Below are 17,071 nucleotides of genomic sequence, written 5' to 3'. Positions count from 1 at the left end.
TATGGAGACTCCGTTAGTGGCTGGGACAATCTCAGTTATATGGGACAGTCCCAGTCATCCACGACAAAATTCAAGCAGTTGGGGCAATAAAAAGGCTGTTTGCTTAATATGGCTGATCAGTGTGAAATGACTCGCTCATCTTGGCACAAGCCATTAACTGGGTGTTTCTCTCTCACAGGGCGCATCGAGAATAATCATCAGCCTTAATAAGGATTGATTGCATACTACCCATCGTCGTCCCGGTTTGATATTAATCGGAAAAGCTTTGACCGTCGCGTTGGGGAGGTGAAAAGTTGAATGAGCGTCCCTTTTAAGGTATGGTAGAAACATAAATGAGATGTTTTGGGTATGAAGCTAGTACCGCTGTAGCCTGTGCAGGAGAACAGCAGCCTTCGGAGGTGCTCAATTGTACAGCTTTCTCATGGATTCACATCTCTCAGTCTTACAACATCTACATGGTGAAACCTGCGCTCCATTGTTCCCCTGCTTGATCTTAATGAGCGCGGTCTTCTCAGGCTGAGGGTTTGCCTTTGTTTTGATGCAAACTTTCATGAATCCACTATTTTCTCTTTGTTTACTTGAAAGAATCTTTCATTTTTGAAACTTCTGGTTGGTGTTGCAAGGCATGAAGAGTTTGGGTATCAATATTTGCACTGTTTTGAAGAGTGCTTTTCTTAAGGCTTTTTTTTCTTGGTTATACAGACCAGTATTAGACTGAAATATACTGACCTCTGCTATTACCTTGGAACAGATGGGCACATAATACTGGCATGAGTGATTTATTACAGGGGGGGGAAGCCAGAGTCTTTTTGAGGAAAGGAAGGTTATGGAGTAAGAAAGAAGGTCATGGAGTAAGAAGGAACGTTACTCAGGACGTTAGTGAATTAAAACCCAACACCCAGCAGGGAGTTTGTGGGCAGTTTTCTGGTCAAAGTTCTTCCCATGGTCTGACTTGAGGAAAAGATTGAGGAATTCTTTTAAAAAAAATAAAAATAAAAATCTTACTGTAAGATTTCTTGTTCGGTATTTCAAAGGACTCTTTCCAACTAAAAAGGATTTGATGCTAGGATGGTGTTGCTAGAGTAGCAAATTGAGATGTGCATGTGAAACCTGGTGATTTTTATAAACGAGGTCTTTTTTTTAAAGCATTTCTTGTTGCTGTGGCTTTCACAGGTTCACCGTGTCTGGAGATGAAATTTGTATATGTGGTTTGATATTTCCTTAAGGCTCGCACACAGGGTCCTGCTGACACTGCGTGCTTCACAAACTTGGCCAAGTTAGGGTTTCATATAAAAATTCTTTGAACTCTTTGCAAACCTGGTGTGATACCTCTGTGCTAAACTGAAGTCAATCGTAACTTTTATGGACGACTAAATGCTTCCTTTTGAGTTTGTGTGATACTTAGCAAGGAGTTTCAGATCTGTTAGTGTGTGTGTGTATATGTACTTAACTGTGTTTTGCTACGTGTATTTTTTAGTCTGCTTGGCTCACTTTTTGATTTGGGGAGAACTCCTGTTGAGGTCAACAGCTGAATTAAGCCCACCAATTTACTGAGAAGTGTCCAACTGTCCTAGAAGAAGGGCTTTGTCTTTAGTGCATGCTTTCTCTGTAGCTGATCCCAGAAAAGGATTAACTTCAATGAGGCTAAAGTCAGAGATATAGAAGAAATTTGCCTATGATGCACACCATAAACGTTAATAGCCTAAACTCCGTGTAATATTCAGTTTTTGCTTGTATAAGAAAAGCCTTTTTAGAGAAGCAAGAGACTGAATATGTTCAAATATCTACCAAAATAACACAGGTCCTATCGTAATCCAGCGAATATAGAATCGTAGAATCACAGCATGGTTTGGGTTGGAAGGGACCTCTAAAGGCCATCTCGTCCAACCCCCCTGCCCTGGGCAGGGACATCTTCAACTAGATCAGGTTGCTCACAGCCCCGTCCAGCCTGACCTGGAATGTTTCCAGGGATGGGGCATCCACCACCTCTCTGGGCAACCCGTGCCAGTGCTTCACCACCCTCAGCGTCAAAAATTTCTTCCTTCTATCCAGTCTACAGCTACCGCCTTTAGTTTAAAGCCATTCCCCCTTGTCCTGTCGCAACAGACCATATGTAGGACAAAGATGCTACCTGCACTCAGGGAGTAGCTTTCTCAAAAAACCTGTGGTCTGGATGTGCCCATCAAGGCTTCTTAGCTGTTTGGGGTTGCAAGCCAGCAATTCAGTGGCCAGCTGGGATCCTAAAGCTGCTTGGATGGGCAGGATGTGCCTGAACTCGCGTGAAGAGGAACGGCTGTGGGCTGATGCTTCGCCGTGGCCAGTGCTGTCTGATTTGACTGGCCAGTGTAAACGGTCTCAACAAAATTGCTCGCGTGAGAGTGGTTTGTCTTGCATGATGAAGCCAGATGTGGACGTGACTCTGTCGGCTGGAGTGAAATAGTCCAACAGCGCTTTTCTTCCACGGCAAAATCCCTTCGGAATAAGACAGCAAGGTCCACAGCTAAGGTCATGGGACTTGTTCTGCTGTTTCAGGTAGTATGGGCTGCTAGGCAAGATGCAGAGCTGGACGCTGGGGTGCCGGAGGTGTCCGTCATACTGTGAGCCTCATATCTCTTGTGGGCTACTGGAAAGGCGTTTTGGGCTGAGTGTTTTTTCTCTCTAAAACTGGGGTTATGAAATATCCGATGTCAGCTGGAAGGGCTTGAGCACCCTTTTATGCTTTTATGGGTTGCTTTTTAAAGTGTTTCATTATACATCACTTATTGATTCATGTCACAGGTCCAAAGCATTCAGATTTGGATTATGTGGGAGAAAACTAACACATGAAGTCTATACAAAGCTATCCACTCAGCTGTATCACTAGATTTCTGGGCTTTGTTTTCACTGGTCGCATTCACTTGTCACAAGTTAATGTCCTCTTTTTGTCAGCCATTTCAGCAATGTCGCACATTTATTCTAGCTCAGACTTAACATGGGCTATAATGCTGGCATACCAGGGAGCTTGCATTTGCAGAACGCGTGTAAGAAGACTTCAAAGTTTAGATCTGAAACCTCGATTACATCCTAAAAGGTTCTGCATCTGTAATTGGAAACCTTGGGATCCCAGACATTGTAGTGCTCCCAGGTCTAGTGGCACCTCCGAGTAGAGGTCGCAGTGGTCTCAAGTCAAAACTGGCCGAACTGAAAACACTACATTACTGGAGGAGGGGAAGGGGTGTGGGAGGTAGAAACAAAGCCACTAGTAAACCCTCGCCACCTCTCCCAAAGAGCACAAGTGGGAATCATAGAATCATAGAATAGTTTGGGTTGGAAGGGGCCTTTAAAGGTCATCTCGTCCAACCCCCCTGCCGTGGGCAGGGACATCTTCAACTAGATCAGGTTGCTCAGAGCCCCGTCCAGCCTGACCTTAGAATCCTGCCTTTCCTAGCCAGGGATGATGGCACTGGCTCATGACTACCTGATCTTCCAGGGCTTCAGTGTCTGTCCCAGCTTACCCTGCTGGATAGGACATGGTTGGCTTAGCCCAGGTTTTTCCACCATAATTATTTTCATGATCCCAAGAGGTTTACAGAAAGGGTAGGGTGGAAGTGTCCCCGATGATGTGCAAAACTTGCAATGAGAACAAGGGTGGGCTCATCTTCTCCCCGAGCCTTAGGCCACCAGGCCTGCCTCAGGCAAGCCTTAGGCTTGCGTAAACAGTTGTGTTTAGAGAAATCGAGGGCATTGTTTGAAAACACTGCGCTGTTTCAGTGCTATGTTAGCAGTGAAGGATGTGGCATGGGGGCAGCTTCGTAGGAAATTCAGCTTTCAAAATCTGCAGAGAAGCCGCCGCCACGCGCAGCGGCTCCGCTCCCAGCAGCGGGTCGGAAGCTGCGTTTTTGGGATTACTGCCAAGAGACGTTTCTTGGAAACTCTTCCGCGTGCAGTGCGAGCAGCAGGACAGGAGGTCTTGATTTGAACTCTAGATGATAAAACCACTGAGGCTTTGGCAGGGCTGCATGTTTTGATGCCTTGTTCTTGGCCTTTCTCGTTTGGGTGTATAGGTGAACCCCTGCCTGGGCTGGCTCAGAGACTTCCATCTGATTTCGTAGCAAGCTGAATTTTCCACTGAATAGGAAAGTTTTTTGGGAGTGAAACAACTCTCTATTTTTTTAGATGGACTTCTCCAACCCTCTGGCTACACCCATTCTATTTTTCTGAATCAAACTAGTGCTGAAGCTACCCTGCAGGGTCATTAATTTTCCTTAAAGCTGACTTTCTTCTTCCATGTTTGCCCTCCCTGACGTGTAGTCTTGCTGCTCGCGTTACCTCTTGGCCCGTAAGAGGGAATGATAGTGTAGGTCACCTGCCTGCCTGTGACTCACCGAGACCCTCAATTGACTAAAACCTATTTTTTTTCTGGTAAATCTCATTTTGGGCAGAAGGAGAGAGGAGGGAATGAATATGTAATCTCTGACTAGATCCAGCACCAGTTTCTTCAGTAGGAATCCATAAGCGCTGCTGCAGTGGAAGTAACACTGATCATTATTATTTGCCTTTAAATTCCCCCCAGATAAAATCATAGAATCATAGAATCATTAAGATTGGAAAAGGCCTCTAAGATCATCGAGTCCAACCATCGACCAAACACCACCATGCCCACTAAACCATGTCCCTAAGCGCCTCATCTACATGTCTTTTAAACACTTCCAGGGATGGGGACTCCACCACTTCCCTGGGCAGCCTCTTCCAATGTTTAACCACTCTCTCAGTAAAGAAATTTTTCCTCACGTCCAATCTAAACCTCCCCTGGCACAACTTGAGGCCATTTCCTCTCGTCCTATCGCTTGTTACTTGGGAGAAGAGACCGACCCCACCTCGCTACAACCTCCTTTCAGGGAGTTGTAGAGAGCGATGAGGTCTCCCCTCAGCCTCCTTTTCTGCAGGCTAAACAACCCCAGTTCCCTCAGCCGCTCCTCATCAGACTTGTTCTCCAGACCCCTCACCAGCCTCGTTGCCCTTCTCTGGACACGCTCCAGCACCTCGACGTCCTTCTTGGAGTGAGGGGCCCAAAACTGAACACAGTATTCGAGGTGCGGCCTCACCAGTGCCGAGTACAGGGGCACGATCACTTCCCTGCTCCTGCTGGCCACACTATTTCTGATACAGGCCAGGATGCCCTTGGCCTTCTTGGCCGCCTGGGCACACTGCCGGCTCATGGTCAGCCGGCTGTTGACCAGCACCCCCAGGTCCTTTTCCGACAGGCAGCTTTCCAGCCACTCTTCCCCAAGCCTGTAGCGCTGCATGGGGTTGTTGTGGCCGAAGTGCAGGACCCGGCACTTGGCCTTGTTGAACCTCATCCAGTTGGCCTGGGCCCATGGATCCAGCCTGTCCAGGTCCCTCTGCAGAGCCTTCCTACCCTCGAGCAGATCAACAGTCCCGCCCAACTTGGTGTCGTCTGCAAACTGACTGCGGGTGCACTCGATCCCCTCATCCAGATCATCGATAAAGATATTGAACAGAACTGGCCCCAAAACTTAGCCCTGGGGAACACCGCTCGTGACCGGCCGCCAACTGGATGTAACTCCATTCACCACAACTCTCTGGGCCCGGCCGTCCAGCCAGTTTTCTACCCAGCAGAGAGTACACCTGTCTAAGCCGTGAGCCGCCAGCTTCTCTAGGAGAATGCTGTGGGAGACCGCACAGTCTGAGATACTGAGATACTCTCAGTTCCCTGTCACGTAGAGATTTAGAGGCTCACGATGTACGACAAGACACGGAGGAAGGAGGGGGAACTCGCTTGTTGCAGTTCCTGGAAGGCGAGTTATGTGCTCACGTCTTGGGGTGTATGATCACGCAGACAGAAGCAATGTTTGGAGATTTGGTTTCTGCTGCCCCAGCTGCTGCGGGTGAACTACAGAAGTATAAATGGAAAATGGACGGAGCTGTGGATGTAGCCTGGAGTGTCAGTTAGTCTTTAGCCTCAGTCTTTTTTCTCCATCGCTTTCTCTGAATCCTGTCCTTCTGTTTTTCAGGAAACTTTAAAATGTATGTGGAGAAGGGAGGAAAATCTCTTCCTTACTGCAAGGGCCAGGTCAGCATCTTTTTTTGAAGTCCCTGTGAAAGCAGTTTGTCAGAAAACACTGGGGGAAGTGGAGAGCTGAGCCTAGCAGAGTCAAGCTGAGCTTGAATGCTCCCTTGGTTTGAGCTCATCTGTATCGGCAAGGTGCAGTGGGAGCAGAAATCTTTATCGGCAACTGTACAGGATAAGAAGGAAAATTGCCCAAAGGTTAGGCTTCCTCCCTAAGTTTTGTTCTCCGAGGAGGCCCTGAGAAAAGCAGATACACTGGGAAGTCAGTAACTCCAGACAAGTACGTGCACGCACCGGTGTGCATACCCACATGTGCATACACGGAGTGCTTTCCCAAATAGCCTAGAACCTGAGAAAATGGAGATAAAATCAAAAGACAATTGAAGTTAATTATGCTTTCAAGACAACTGGAGATTGGTTGAAGTCTTGTGGGATTTCTGAGGCCTCCCAGTGCAATTTCAGGCTGAGTGTGGGGAGGAAGGTTTGGTTGCTGTGGTCATTATTGTCTCAGTTGTGACTGTCACCTATTGCTGGTGTCAGGTGATGACAGCTTGTGGGTTACGGATGACACAGATGTCACCACTGAAACACAGCTATCTTCTCATTGCAAGTTCTTCTTTGTGTCACTTGGCTGCGTGCTGTATGTATCCTTTCATGGTGAAGGAAGCCCGCCCTTAGGCTCTTTAAACTGCACAGCACAAATTTGGATGCAATATAAGTTTTGGGTTTAGACTAAAAAACAACAAAAAAAGCATTTTGACATGTGACTGAACTTTGTTGTTCTTCTTCCACCCACGTACTTTCCCCTTTCTTTTCGTCCTCACCAAAATCTGGCCTGCATTTTGTGTTTTGGGCAATGGTGAGGTTGCTAGCCTGACTTTGAACTTAATGAACTATTCCAAAGAGCCTTCAGAAAAAGCCACATTCCAAGAAGTCTTGGATATCTCTTTGGTTTACAGGGGAATCGGGGTATGACCGACCTCTTACAAATGCCCGGTGTTGGACACTCAGGGGTTTACAGGTGAGCTGGTGTGGAGTAACAGAATTAGAAAACCATCATGATGGTTAAATGTCTTGCTTCCTATGATGTGAGCTGGAGAAACAAAAGGAAGGGGGCCTTGCTTTACCTCCAGAAGAACCAAAGTCTTCAGAGATCTAGCAATGGGAGATCACAAAGTACACAAAACTGTATGGGATAGTATTTCTTGTTGTGCCCTTCTGTGCCTGTGTGAATTTAGGCCAAGAAGTGCTCCACTAACTTCAGAATTTTGCCTGACCTAACCTTTGGGTCTACAAACATGCTGTAACGAAGTACCATCAAATGCGTTCTTACATGAAATTGCACTGCACATTTTCTGGTATGTTCATGTGAGTATTTTGTTCAGAATTGTACTTCACCAGTAGAAGCACGTGATATTATTCAAAAGATAACACATACTTGTTTCTCTTCCCTTAAGATGGAAGATCTTTCTTCAAAGAATCATGAATAAAACAAGACAGTGCCTCATAGTGGGAATTAAGGAAAAAAAATAGTAATTAAGAAAAGTCTTTGGAATGGTCTTTTCCCCTGGCATCTTCACTCAGGCTCTGCAATCAGTAATTCAAAGGAGGTTTTGTGGAAAGGAGAGGCGAGATGCAGGAGTTGATATGACTTCCCCAAGGGTGAGAACTTCTATAGCTGGGACCCGAACATTAATCTCTTTAATTCCAGCTCAGCACTTCACTATGAGATCATTTTTCTGTTTGGTTAATCTGCGCAATGCCTCTAAAGCCTCTAAAGCCATAATGCTACATATGCATTGAAGAATCCTACTGCAAGTCCTCGTTTGAGTATCTAGGAGCCATTTGCTATCCCCGACCCCTTTTTGCTTGAACTTTGAATACAAGGAAGTGTTCCCTAGCCTTGGCTGGTCTTACTCTGATCTGATCGTCAGGGCTGATGTATTGCTAGTGTTCACCGGGGAACGTTGTTTTCAATAGGGACAAAGCGTTCTTAGTGCAAAAAATAGCTAAAATGCTAATATTTGATAGGTATGGGTACAACTGTAGTGATGACAATGTCATTCATAGTTTTCACGTAAGGGTGAGTAGCGTTGTGTTTTTAAGCTTAGTTTCCTAAACATCGGAGAGCGGGAAGAGGACACAGTCTGCATTTACCAGCCCCTCTGTCCCAAGTAACCTTTTGAACCCTTGAGCAATTTCAGCCACCTTTGAGAAACTTCAAAGTCTTCAAATCTTGCAAGTTCTGTGAAAATTGATTAGCAGGGAGGCTGAGTGGAGAGATCATAAGACTTTCCCAGGCTTGATGGAGAGTCTGCAGTGTAAATTTGCTTCTTGCTTGCCACTAGGTAATCCATATTTGATTTGTAGGATGATGCCAGCTCCTCAGTTGAGGTCATGGTATTACCAAAGCCTCACGTGGGATATTGAGCAGTCGTTTCGCCCCTCTGCCACATTAACCCCTATTGTACGTATGGATGACTTCATCTCTTCACTCAGAGGCACGCGCTGCCTCTTTTACAGGCATTAGCAGATTTACTGGCAGCACCTCACACATCTAAAACGCTGTGTAAATGCCGTCGGCGCCCCATGCCTGGAGACCCGCGAGCATCTAATGCATCACGTTGCAAACTGTGAAATTGAAGATCCAGCCCCACTTTAATGCTTTAGCGCTGTAAGCGGCAGAACTAATGTAGCTCAGCATACTAATGAGGGAGGTATTTATCGTTAAGTGCCAAGCCGTTAGAGAATGGCCAGCGTTCAGCTTCACCCTTGAAACCTTTCTGGGAGGCTGGTCTTCCTCTTGGGCTGAGCCTTGCGGGGTCCTCGGCAAACAACCGGCATCGCAGCTGGAGCACAACTGCCAGCGGCAGGAGAAAAAGCCCAACTTGATGACTTTCAGGGAAATGGCCCAGAAAATGAAATCCTCTATATAACTTATAAAAGACCTTAAGAAGGGAAGGAGAAGGGATTGATGTGGGAATGAATGAGGCCGCACCTCGAATACTGTGTTCAGTTTTGGGCCCCTCACTCCAAGAAGGACGTCGAGGTGCTGGAGCGTGTCCAGAGAAGGGCAACGAGGCTGGTGAAGGGTCTGGAGAACAAGTCTGATGAGGAGCGGCTGAGGGAACGGGGGTTGTTTAGCCTGGAGAAAAGGAGGCTGAGGGGAGACCTCATCGCTCTCTACAACTACCTGAAAGGAGGTTGTAGCGAGGTGGGGTCGGTCTCTTCTCCCAAGTAACAAGCGGTAGGACGAGAGGAAAGGGCCTCAAGTTGCGCCAGGGGAGGTTTAGATTGGACGTGAGGAAAAATGTCTTTACTGAAAGAGTGGTGAAGCATTGGAACAGGCTGCCCAGGGGAGTGGGGGAGTCACCATCCCTGGAAGTATTTAAAAGACGAGTAGATGAGGCGCTGAGGGACATGGTTTAGTGGGCATGGTGGTGTTGGGTCGATGGTTGGACTCGATGATCTTAAAGGTCTTTTCCAACCTCAATGATTCTATGATTCTATGATTGTTCTTCCTGGGGAGAAAGTGAAGGTGAAACCTAAAAAGAGACGTAACCCAGCAGGTTACCATGGGGGTAAAAGTGAGATGCTAACAGCTTACGGTATCACTTGGGGGCATCCAAAATGTTGGTATTTTCATTTCAGAGAATCTCTTCTCCAGCTCTGCCTGTTTGGGTCATTGTCATCTGTTAATTCTAATTGGAAAATATCAATGCAAGTGCAAGTGTCGCTTTTAACCTTCTCTACGCTTGTTTGAAAAGCATTTAGAGCTAAAAGCTGGTATTGGTGTTACCTGGAAACACTGGATGGAGAAGGCTTCATTGACATGAAAGACCACTTTATAAAGATAGGGCTTCAAAAACCAGCGGGTTTGTCAGGTACTACATCACTGGGGGCTCACGGGAAGGGAGGTGTCACTTACACTCCTCAAATTTGTAATCTGGGCAGTTTAAATTCTCTGTCTAGAAAAGGGTGGGGGAATACTTGGGAGAATTTTGCTTGCAAAGATGGCTTCCACCAGGAGAGAAAATGCCGTGGACAGCACGCCCCATCCAAGAGGGTGTGGTGGTTTCTGTGAATTTGAGTAATTTCACACCAGCCCCAGGAGGCTGTCCAGGTTCGAAATGGCAAACCTCTGAATTATGTGCGATGTAATAGCGGACTGACTTAAAACCAAAATGGTCTCCTGAATATCTGTCCTCTTGACTTGGATGGAGGGCCTCCAAGAGCGAAGATGGTTTTGGTTTAGATGCCCTTAGCTGTGAAATGTGCATCAAAAATCCCAAACGCAAATTCTGCTCTGATTGCTTGACATCTCCACATCTAGCTTGTATATCCCCGGGATGATCTTGATTTGTTTCCACGGAGAACGTGAAATTCCTGCTGAACCGCACGGTGCAGAACTCGGAACAGCGCGTCGACACGGTGTTGATTTGGAAGCCGAAGAGTTTTAAGAGCCTGATGGGAAATTATAGCAAACAAGGGCTGTTGGCAACTAACTTCCAAATCTAAATCCTCCATGAGCACAATACGCTACAATTATAGCAGCTTTCCCGGGTCAGGAAACAAATGCTGTGACTGCTGTATTCCTGTGTGTGATATTTATGACACACAATGTTATCTTTGTAATTGTTACGTATGCTTTTATGTAGTGCAATTAGGGTGGGGCTGAGGTTAATGGTAATGTTAATCGTTTTCGTGTGCTTAATTTAGACTCTGAATGCTGTCGTTCAGTAGGGAGTGAGTAACAAAAATTATTCATGCTATTGTACTGCTGTCACATCTGTGGTGTAGGGAGATGGCTACAGCACAGCCTAAATCAGCTGAGATGGCCAAGTCTTGCATTTACCCGCTGAAAAGCTTGTTCACTTAAGCTTCGGCGTTTTCTCCTGCTTATACCACGTTGGAAAGTCCTGAGGGTCTTAACGGATGGACTTGCTCTGAAACCAAACCCTGCGCTCGGAGGGGTGTCTCTCTGTATGGACTTCCACCCAGCCGAACTTCAGCTGAGGCACAGGAACTATTTACGATGTGCTTCTTCAGAGAAACTCACCTCTGACATAATTACTTTATTTCACCCTGAATTTCTCTTTTCTGAAATGTATTCTGGAAATGCAGTCGAAACTAGTGCAGAGTCTATGGGTATGTGGTTATAGGGCTTTTTTCTTCCCCACTAACTTCCATGAGTCAGGATGTGTCTGGCTACAGGTTTTGTACAAAATACCAAACTCAAACTATCAAAAAATAACAGAAAATTAAAAAAAACCCCACCACAACACCCAAACCCCATCAACTTGTTTTGTTTAGTGACCACTCCTAAAATACTTTTGCTCACCAAAGTTAGGGGAATAGGCACCCCATGCATTCTGAGTATTGGCTGAGGGGTACAGCTCAATGAAAACTGAAAAAAAATAGGAGATTGACTTTTTTTTTTTTAAATTCTGCAGTGTCTGGTGAGAGTAGCAGAAGGTGAGGAGAATTACTGCTATGTCCAGGATCAGGACTGGGCTCCTGCTGGTGGATCTCATGGGACCGTTCTGCTGTAGCCTTTATTGGAGGGAAAGTTAGGTTGCTGGGGTCCTCAGCTTCTTAACGGGTTGAAATGCATCTTTTTGCACCACTTTAAGGTTAAAAAGGTATTAAGTGCCAGTTTCTTTCTCTGTAAACTGAAATGTCGCAGCCATGTTCTTCGGGCAGTTGCAGAAGAAACACATGCAACCATTTTGCCAAGGATCAAACTTCTTTTTTTTTTTTTTTTTTTAATGATGTGCTCAGTTCACAAATAAAAAGCTTATTTGCTAAAGACCATTTATCAAACTTTTTTTTTTTTTTTTATTTTAATGATGTGCTCAGTTCACAAATAAAAAGCTTATTTGCTAAAGACCATTTGCTTTTCCTGCAGCCAGACCGAAGAGGCTGTGCTCAGGAAGCACCAGAGGGCTGGCTTAATTTTATAAGAAAAAAAACTTCTGAGAGTGCTCTTCGTGTTGTACTTCCTCAGTTCAGGACTCCAAGTCTTTCACAAAACTGAGAAGCATCCCATGGGGCCGCAGCCGTCCTGGGGTGGTGGATTGAATGACTTAAGTATCTTTTTTTGGTCTGATTTGTGACTGTAGCTTTAATTTATTGCCTCCTCTGTAAACCACAGATATGTTTGTTATTCTCAATTACATGGTAAAAAAAAAAAAGGAGCTTTATTTGGATTTTTAAGTCATTCTTTCTCTTTGCCTTGGCATTTGTTGTGATGAAATCCTTTTATGAGGCTTGTGGAGAGAGCTGGGTTGAAATAGCTTCTCAGCAGGACACGTGATGTGCAGCGGCAGAGCAAGCCCAAGGAAAGATAAGAACGAAGGTTTTATGGCTTCATTTAGACTGGTGAATGCAACCTTCACCCAACTCAATTTTGTACGTTGACTATTTTAAAATTGTAGCTTTTTCTTTTTACCCTAGAAACCCTCCTGTCTTAAATTTAAACTACCTACAGGAGTTGAACTTCAGTTTCTCTTTCAAAAAAATATCCCCATGATGGGCACATCATGGTCTGATGATGATGGTCACCACATGCGCATACCTCGATTCAGCAGTAAGCCTGCTTGTTTGTCATTTAACACAACTTTAAAATGTTTACACTGAAATTTTCCTGCATGTATTATAATGTCTCTGTTTTCTGGTAGGCTGATTTTTCATTTTCAGAGTGGGGAGAAACTTGCAGTCCAAACCCAGTGATTAGTGATAGTTTCAACAGGTGGTCTTCTGTGTTGGCTTCTAATCCGTCAATCTCTTATAAAAGCAGCAAGCTGCGTATTACCTGGATGGTTTCCCTAAGAGAATGAAGCTTGTATGAAAGGTTATTCGATCTCCGAAGAAGATGCAGTTTTTGTTTACCCAAAAAGCTTTGTTCTTGTAGAATTCTGTTCTGAAGATGGTAGTTATTGACCTCGGCTTTCAAGCGGTGCTGATTTCAGGAAGGTCTGATGTCTGGGTTTCAGACTGTGGTGGAGAAGGTATCTCAGCCACTGTGTGGTGGAGTCGTAGGCTCAGTGTATGTAGCAGCTGGACATGAAAAAAGTGAAAAAATTAGATTTTTCATGAATATGTTACTAAATTTAAAAGATGTAGCCCCATGATTGCTTTCCGATAATTACTTTCTGCCTGCGTGAAAATAGCATAAGCCAACATGAACCCCAGTGGCAATGGGGAAGGATTGAGTGGGAGAAAAGGAAGTTATCTCTTGATCAGTATTACATTAGCTTGATAGTAATATTTTTATGAGGAAAAGTATCGCACCATGCCCCCAAAGAGGCACAGGCTTCCTTGTGTTTTCTGTGTCATCTAGAGCTGTTTGGGGAAGGCTGAATACCACATGGCTTAAAAATACAAACCCATTACGATTTCACGAGGAATGGCTCATCTTTTAAAAACACTGTCATCTGCTTTAAATCCTTTTTATGTCTCCAGCCTGAGTGCCTGGAAGGAAGCTGGGAGCTCTTCACTATTAAGTGATACTGCTGCCTCTGGCTTGCTCTGGCCACCTTTCAGTCAGGAGAGGACAACTTGTGAGCAGGGTCAAATGTGTCAAAAGGCGCTTGAGTTAAAGGGTTATCAACACTGGAGGTCAGGGTGGTCTTGGGGCTGCGGCCATGGCTGCTGCTGCTGTTTCTGTTTGTCCTGGGCATGGAGGTGATGTGGCTCCAGTCAGAATCATGGCATGGTTTGGGTTGGAAGGGACCTTCAAAGATCATCTAGTCCAACCCCCCTGCTGTGGGCAGGGACACCTTCCACTAGACAGGTCGCTCAGAGCCCTGTCCAACCTCCTGACCTGGAATGCTTCCAGGGATGGGGCATCCACCACCTCTCTGGGCAACCTGGGCCAGTGTCTCATTGTAAAACATTGGTTCCTTATGTCTAATCTAACCTACCCTCTTGCAGTCTAAAACCGTCGCCCCTTCTCCTGTCGCAACAGGCCCTGCTAAAAAGTCTGCCCCCATCTTTTTTATAAGCCCCCTTTAAGTACTGACAGGCTGCAAGAAGGTCTCCCCGAAGCCTTCTCTTCTCCAGGCTGAACAACCCCAACTCTCTCAGCCTTTCTCCATAGCAGAGCTGTTCCATCCCCCTGATCATTTTCGTGACCCTCTTCTGGACCCGCTCCAACAGGTCCGTGTCTTTCTTATGCTGAGGGCTCCAGAGCTGGACGCAGTGCTGCAGGTGGGGTCTCACCAGAGCAGAGCAGAGGGGCAGAATCCCCTCCCTCGACCTGCTGGCCACGCTTCTCGTTAGGCATCCCAGCCATCTCTGCGTGCCCTCAGCCCCATCTTCACTCCCGTTGGGAGCACCTATCCAGCTCTGCTCAGAGCTACACATGGGGAAAAGCAGAAGAAAGCAGTTTTTCCTCCCTGGGACATGGGTTGGATGGAAGCACTCGGGGGTGGCCTGTCCAGGGCTCTGCAGACCATCCCAACGAGGACGGACCCCCTGCCCCAGTGCTTCGACACGTGCCTTCAGGGTTGCCTCTCACCCGTGCTCTGGTGTCGGTTTGAGTGTAGCAGCACCCAAGCTTTCAGACAGCATGGGGCCCCATGGAAATAATTTTATTTTTTGGGTGGGTAGACTAATCACTTCTCCCAAAATGCCGCTGTTTCAACATCAAGGCACAACCCTACGATTCTTGGCTTCGGGGTGTGACCTGAATTAATGGATTCAGCCCAGGCTGCCTTCCACCACGCCGCTGTGAATGAGGAATAAATGGACTACGTGAAAGGAGATGCGCAGTGTGCAGTAGGCGAGAGCTGCGGGATGCAGGGTGGAAGTCCCTCTCCCTGCTGCTGCTGTTTAAAATTGAGAATAAAAGGCAGTAACTTAAAAAAAGCAAGTTCTGACAGTGATGCTTGCATGTAGCTCTCTTTGTTCTCAGTGGTGATATTGCGTATCTCAAAGCTGTCTGTACTCCTGATGCCCTTAGACATTCGCATCCTCTGAAGTCTGAAGGCTTTTGTGCAGCGTTTAGCAGAGAACTGCTTCAGGACTGCAACGCACGGGTCTTTTGGCAGCGTGGGGTTTCCAGTCGTTACACAGTTAATCGTTAGGCTACAGCTAAAGGAAAAGAGAAACCCTTTGCTCATGAAATGAGTGGAAAAGGAATCAAGTTTTGCATAAATCAAGAGATTTATGCAGCGGCATGGTGGTGTCACTGGAAAAATTTACGGGGACCTCAAAGATAACGGGAACAGCGGCACCGAGCAGCGTAGGGTTGTATTTTTAAAAAAAAAAAGCTTACCTTTGCTTTTTTTTGGATGCTAGAGAAAATTGTGTGGGCAGAAGTAGTGGTAGAGTCTATGCACCCATGTCAAGAAAGCTTCTAATGGGTTTCACCTAATATTTTCACAGTGAATTGAGATCGTGAGGGAGATAAAATGCTACAGCTCACAAAATGCCCGGAGGTTCCCTTGCAAAGGGTGATAAACTGGATTTCTGGGCTTTGAGGGAACAGCCGTGGGGGAGTTATCAGGAAGCCAAAGCGATAAATCCAGGATTACTGCTCGGATGTTTGCTGATGGTAAACAGATCCGTGAGATGCGCAACAGCGGCTGGAAAAGCTGTGAGCGTCGATGCTGGGTACGGTGCAAACACCCACGAATTGGTTAAAAAAAACCCCAGACCCTCAGCGCTTAAACTAGTTCTGCAGGCAGAAGAGGTGGAGATGCCAAAATTGGGAGGAGCTTTGATACCCGGCGATGAAAAGCTGTTTCCTGAGTCGGAGGCTGGAAGGATGGATCCTGTAGTTGAGAGTAACACGGGGACGCTGGCTTTCCTATTGCTAACTGCGTTCCCTTTTCGCTGGGCGATATTTATTATTTCACTTGGGTTATAACTTCCTCGTCAGCGTACGGGGGTGTGGGAGGGGGAAGGAAATGACACTTGCTTTCTTTGCAGGACGTTTCGAAGATCTGCAGATTAAAGGCTGGCTGTAAGAGCTAGGTGTTACCGGAGACAGTAGAAATAATGCGCTTCAGAGAAAATTTTTGCAGGTACGTCGGGTGAAGTAACCTGAAACCTGGCATTCGGGGTGCGGCAGAGGAAGATTGCAACCCGTCCAGTTTTGCTTTGTAACGTAACACACCGTGGAAAAGGGCCTGTTGGCACGTGTTACAGTCTTAGCAGATTCTGTTCCAAGCTGAAACATCTGGATCTGACATCTTGCGTAGCCATCACAAACAGCTCTCTGAAAGGCTTAAGGTAAGAAGATTCAGTGTTTTGTGCTAAAGAAAAGTGTTTAAAGAGCTGTTCAACATTTAATAAAGTTAAAAAAATCAGTGCTGAACCTTAATACTGTGTATCAGCACTGACTGTATCCTGTATCTAGCACTTCTTGGGTGTAGACTATGACGTTTGTGTGTGGTCTTTTCTTGTGACTTTTCTGTGAAGGCCTGGCACAGTCCACTGGCTATTATTAATTTCTAACAGTGTGTTTAATTTGCGTTTCCCATTGTTATGACTATTTGAAGGCTGGATTTAACTTTTTTTTTTTTTTTTTTAAACTTGTAGCGGCTCGGTGGTTTGGGGGCGCTCCCAAGCTCTTGCTCCTGCCTGGTGGGAGTTGAAGGTAGCTGCGCTTTGTTTGCACGGTTGCCTCCAGAGCCCTGTTTCCCTTCACACAGTCGCAATCAGGCAGGAAACGGGTTTCTTGTCCGCTGAGCCAGCCCCGTTTTCTCGACAGCGAAAGCTCCCTCCTTGCTTTCTCCCTGGGCCCTGCTGGGAAGGTCTCCAGCTCTGCTCGCCCCCACGCTTGTCCGTGCAATTCCTCTGGAGCAATATTGAGCCAAAGTTTTCGGGCGCTTAGCCTCACCTGGCTCTGCACGATGCTCCCTGTAGTTTTTCTACCTTACACCCCCCAAAAAATCAAGCACCCTTGCCTGCTTCTTTTCATATCATTGTACAAAGCGTGGCTGTCACACCCACCGGCTTCCTTTTAGGTTTTGCCCGGCGCTGGACTCCGGG

General features: G+C 46.2%; 1 protein-coding gene across 1 annotated transcript in view; it reads left to right on the top strand.

Moving 5' to 3' along the window:
• The first annotated feature begins 236 nt into the window (after positions 1-236).
• The window catches only part of PTPRA (protein tyrosine phosphatase, receptor type A), a 105,327-nt gene continuing 88,492 nt past the window's right edge, over positions 237-17,071 (top strand). The window contains exon 1 of the mRNA XM_009290687.1: positions 237-315. Within this exon, the coding sequence (XP_009288962.1) occupies positions 298-315 (18 nt within the window). The 5' untranslated portion in view covers positions 237-297. The remainder of the gene's footprint in view (positions 316-17,071) is intronic.

The sequence above is a fragment of the Aptenodytes forsteri genome, unplaced genomic scaffold, assembly GCF_000699145.1.
Source record: "Aptenodytes forsteri isolate BGI_AS27 unplaced genomic scaffold, ASM69914v1 Scaffold236, whole genome shotgun sequence".
Lineage (NCBI taxonomy): Eukaryota > Metazoa > Chordata > Aves > Sphenisciformes > Spheniscidae > Aptenodytes > Aptenodytes forsteri.
This window is presented reverse-complemented; position numbering and strand designations above follow the sequence as displayed.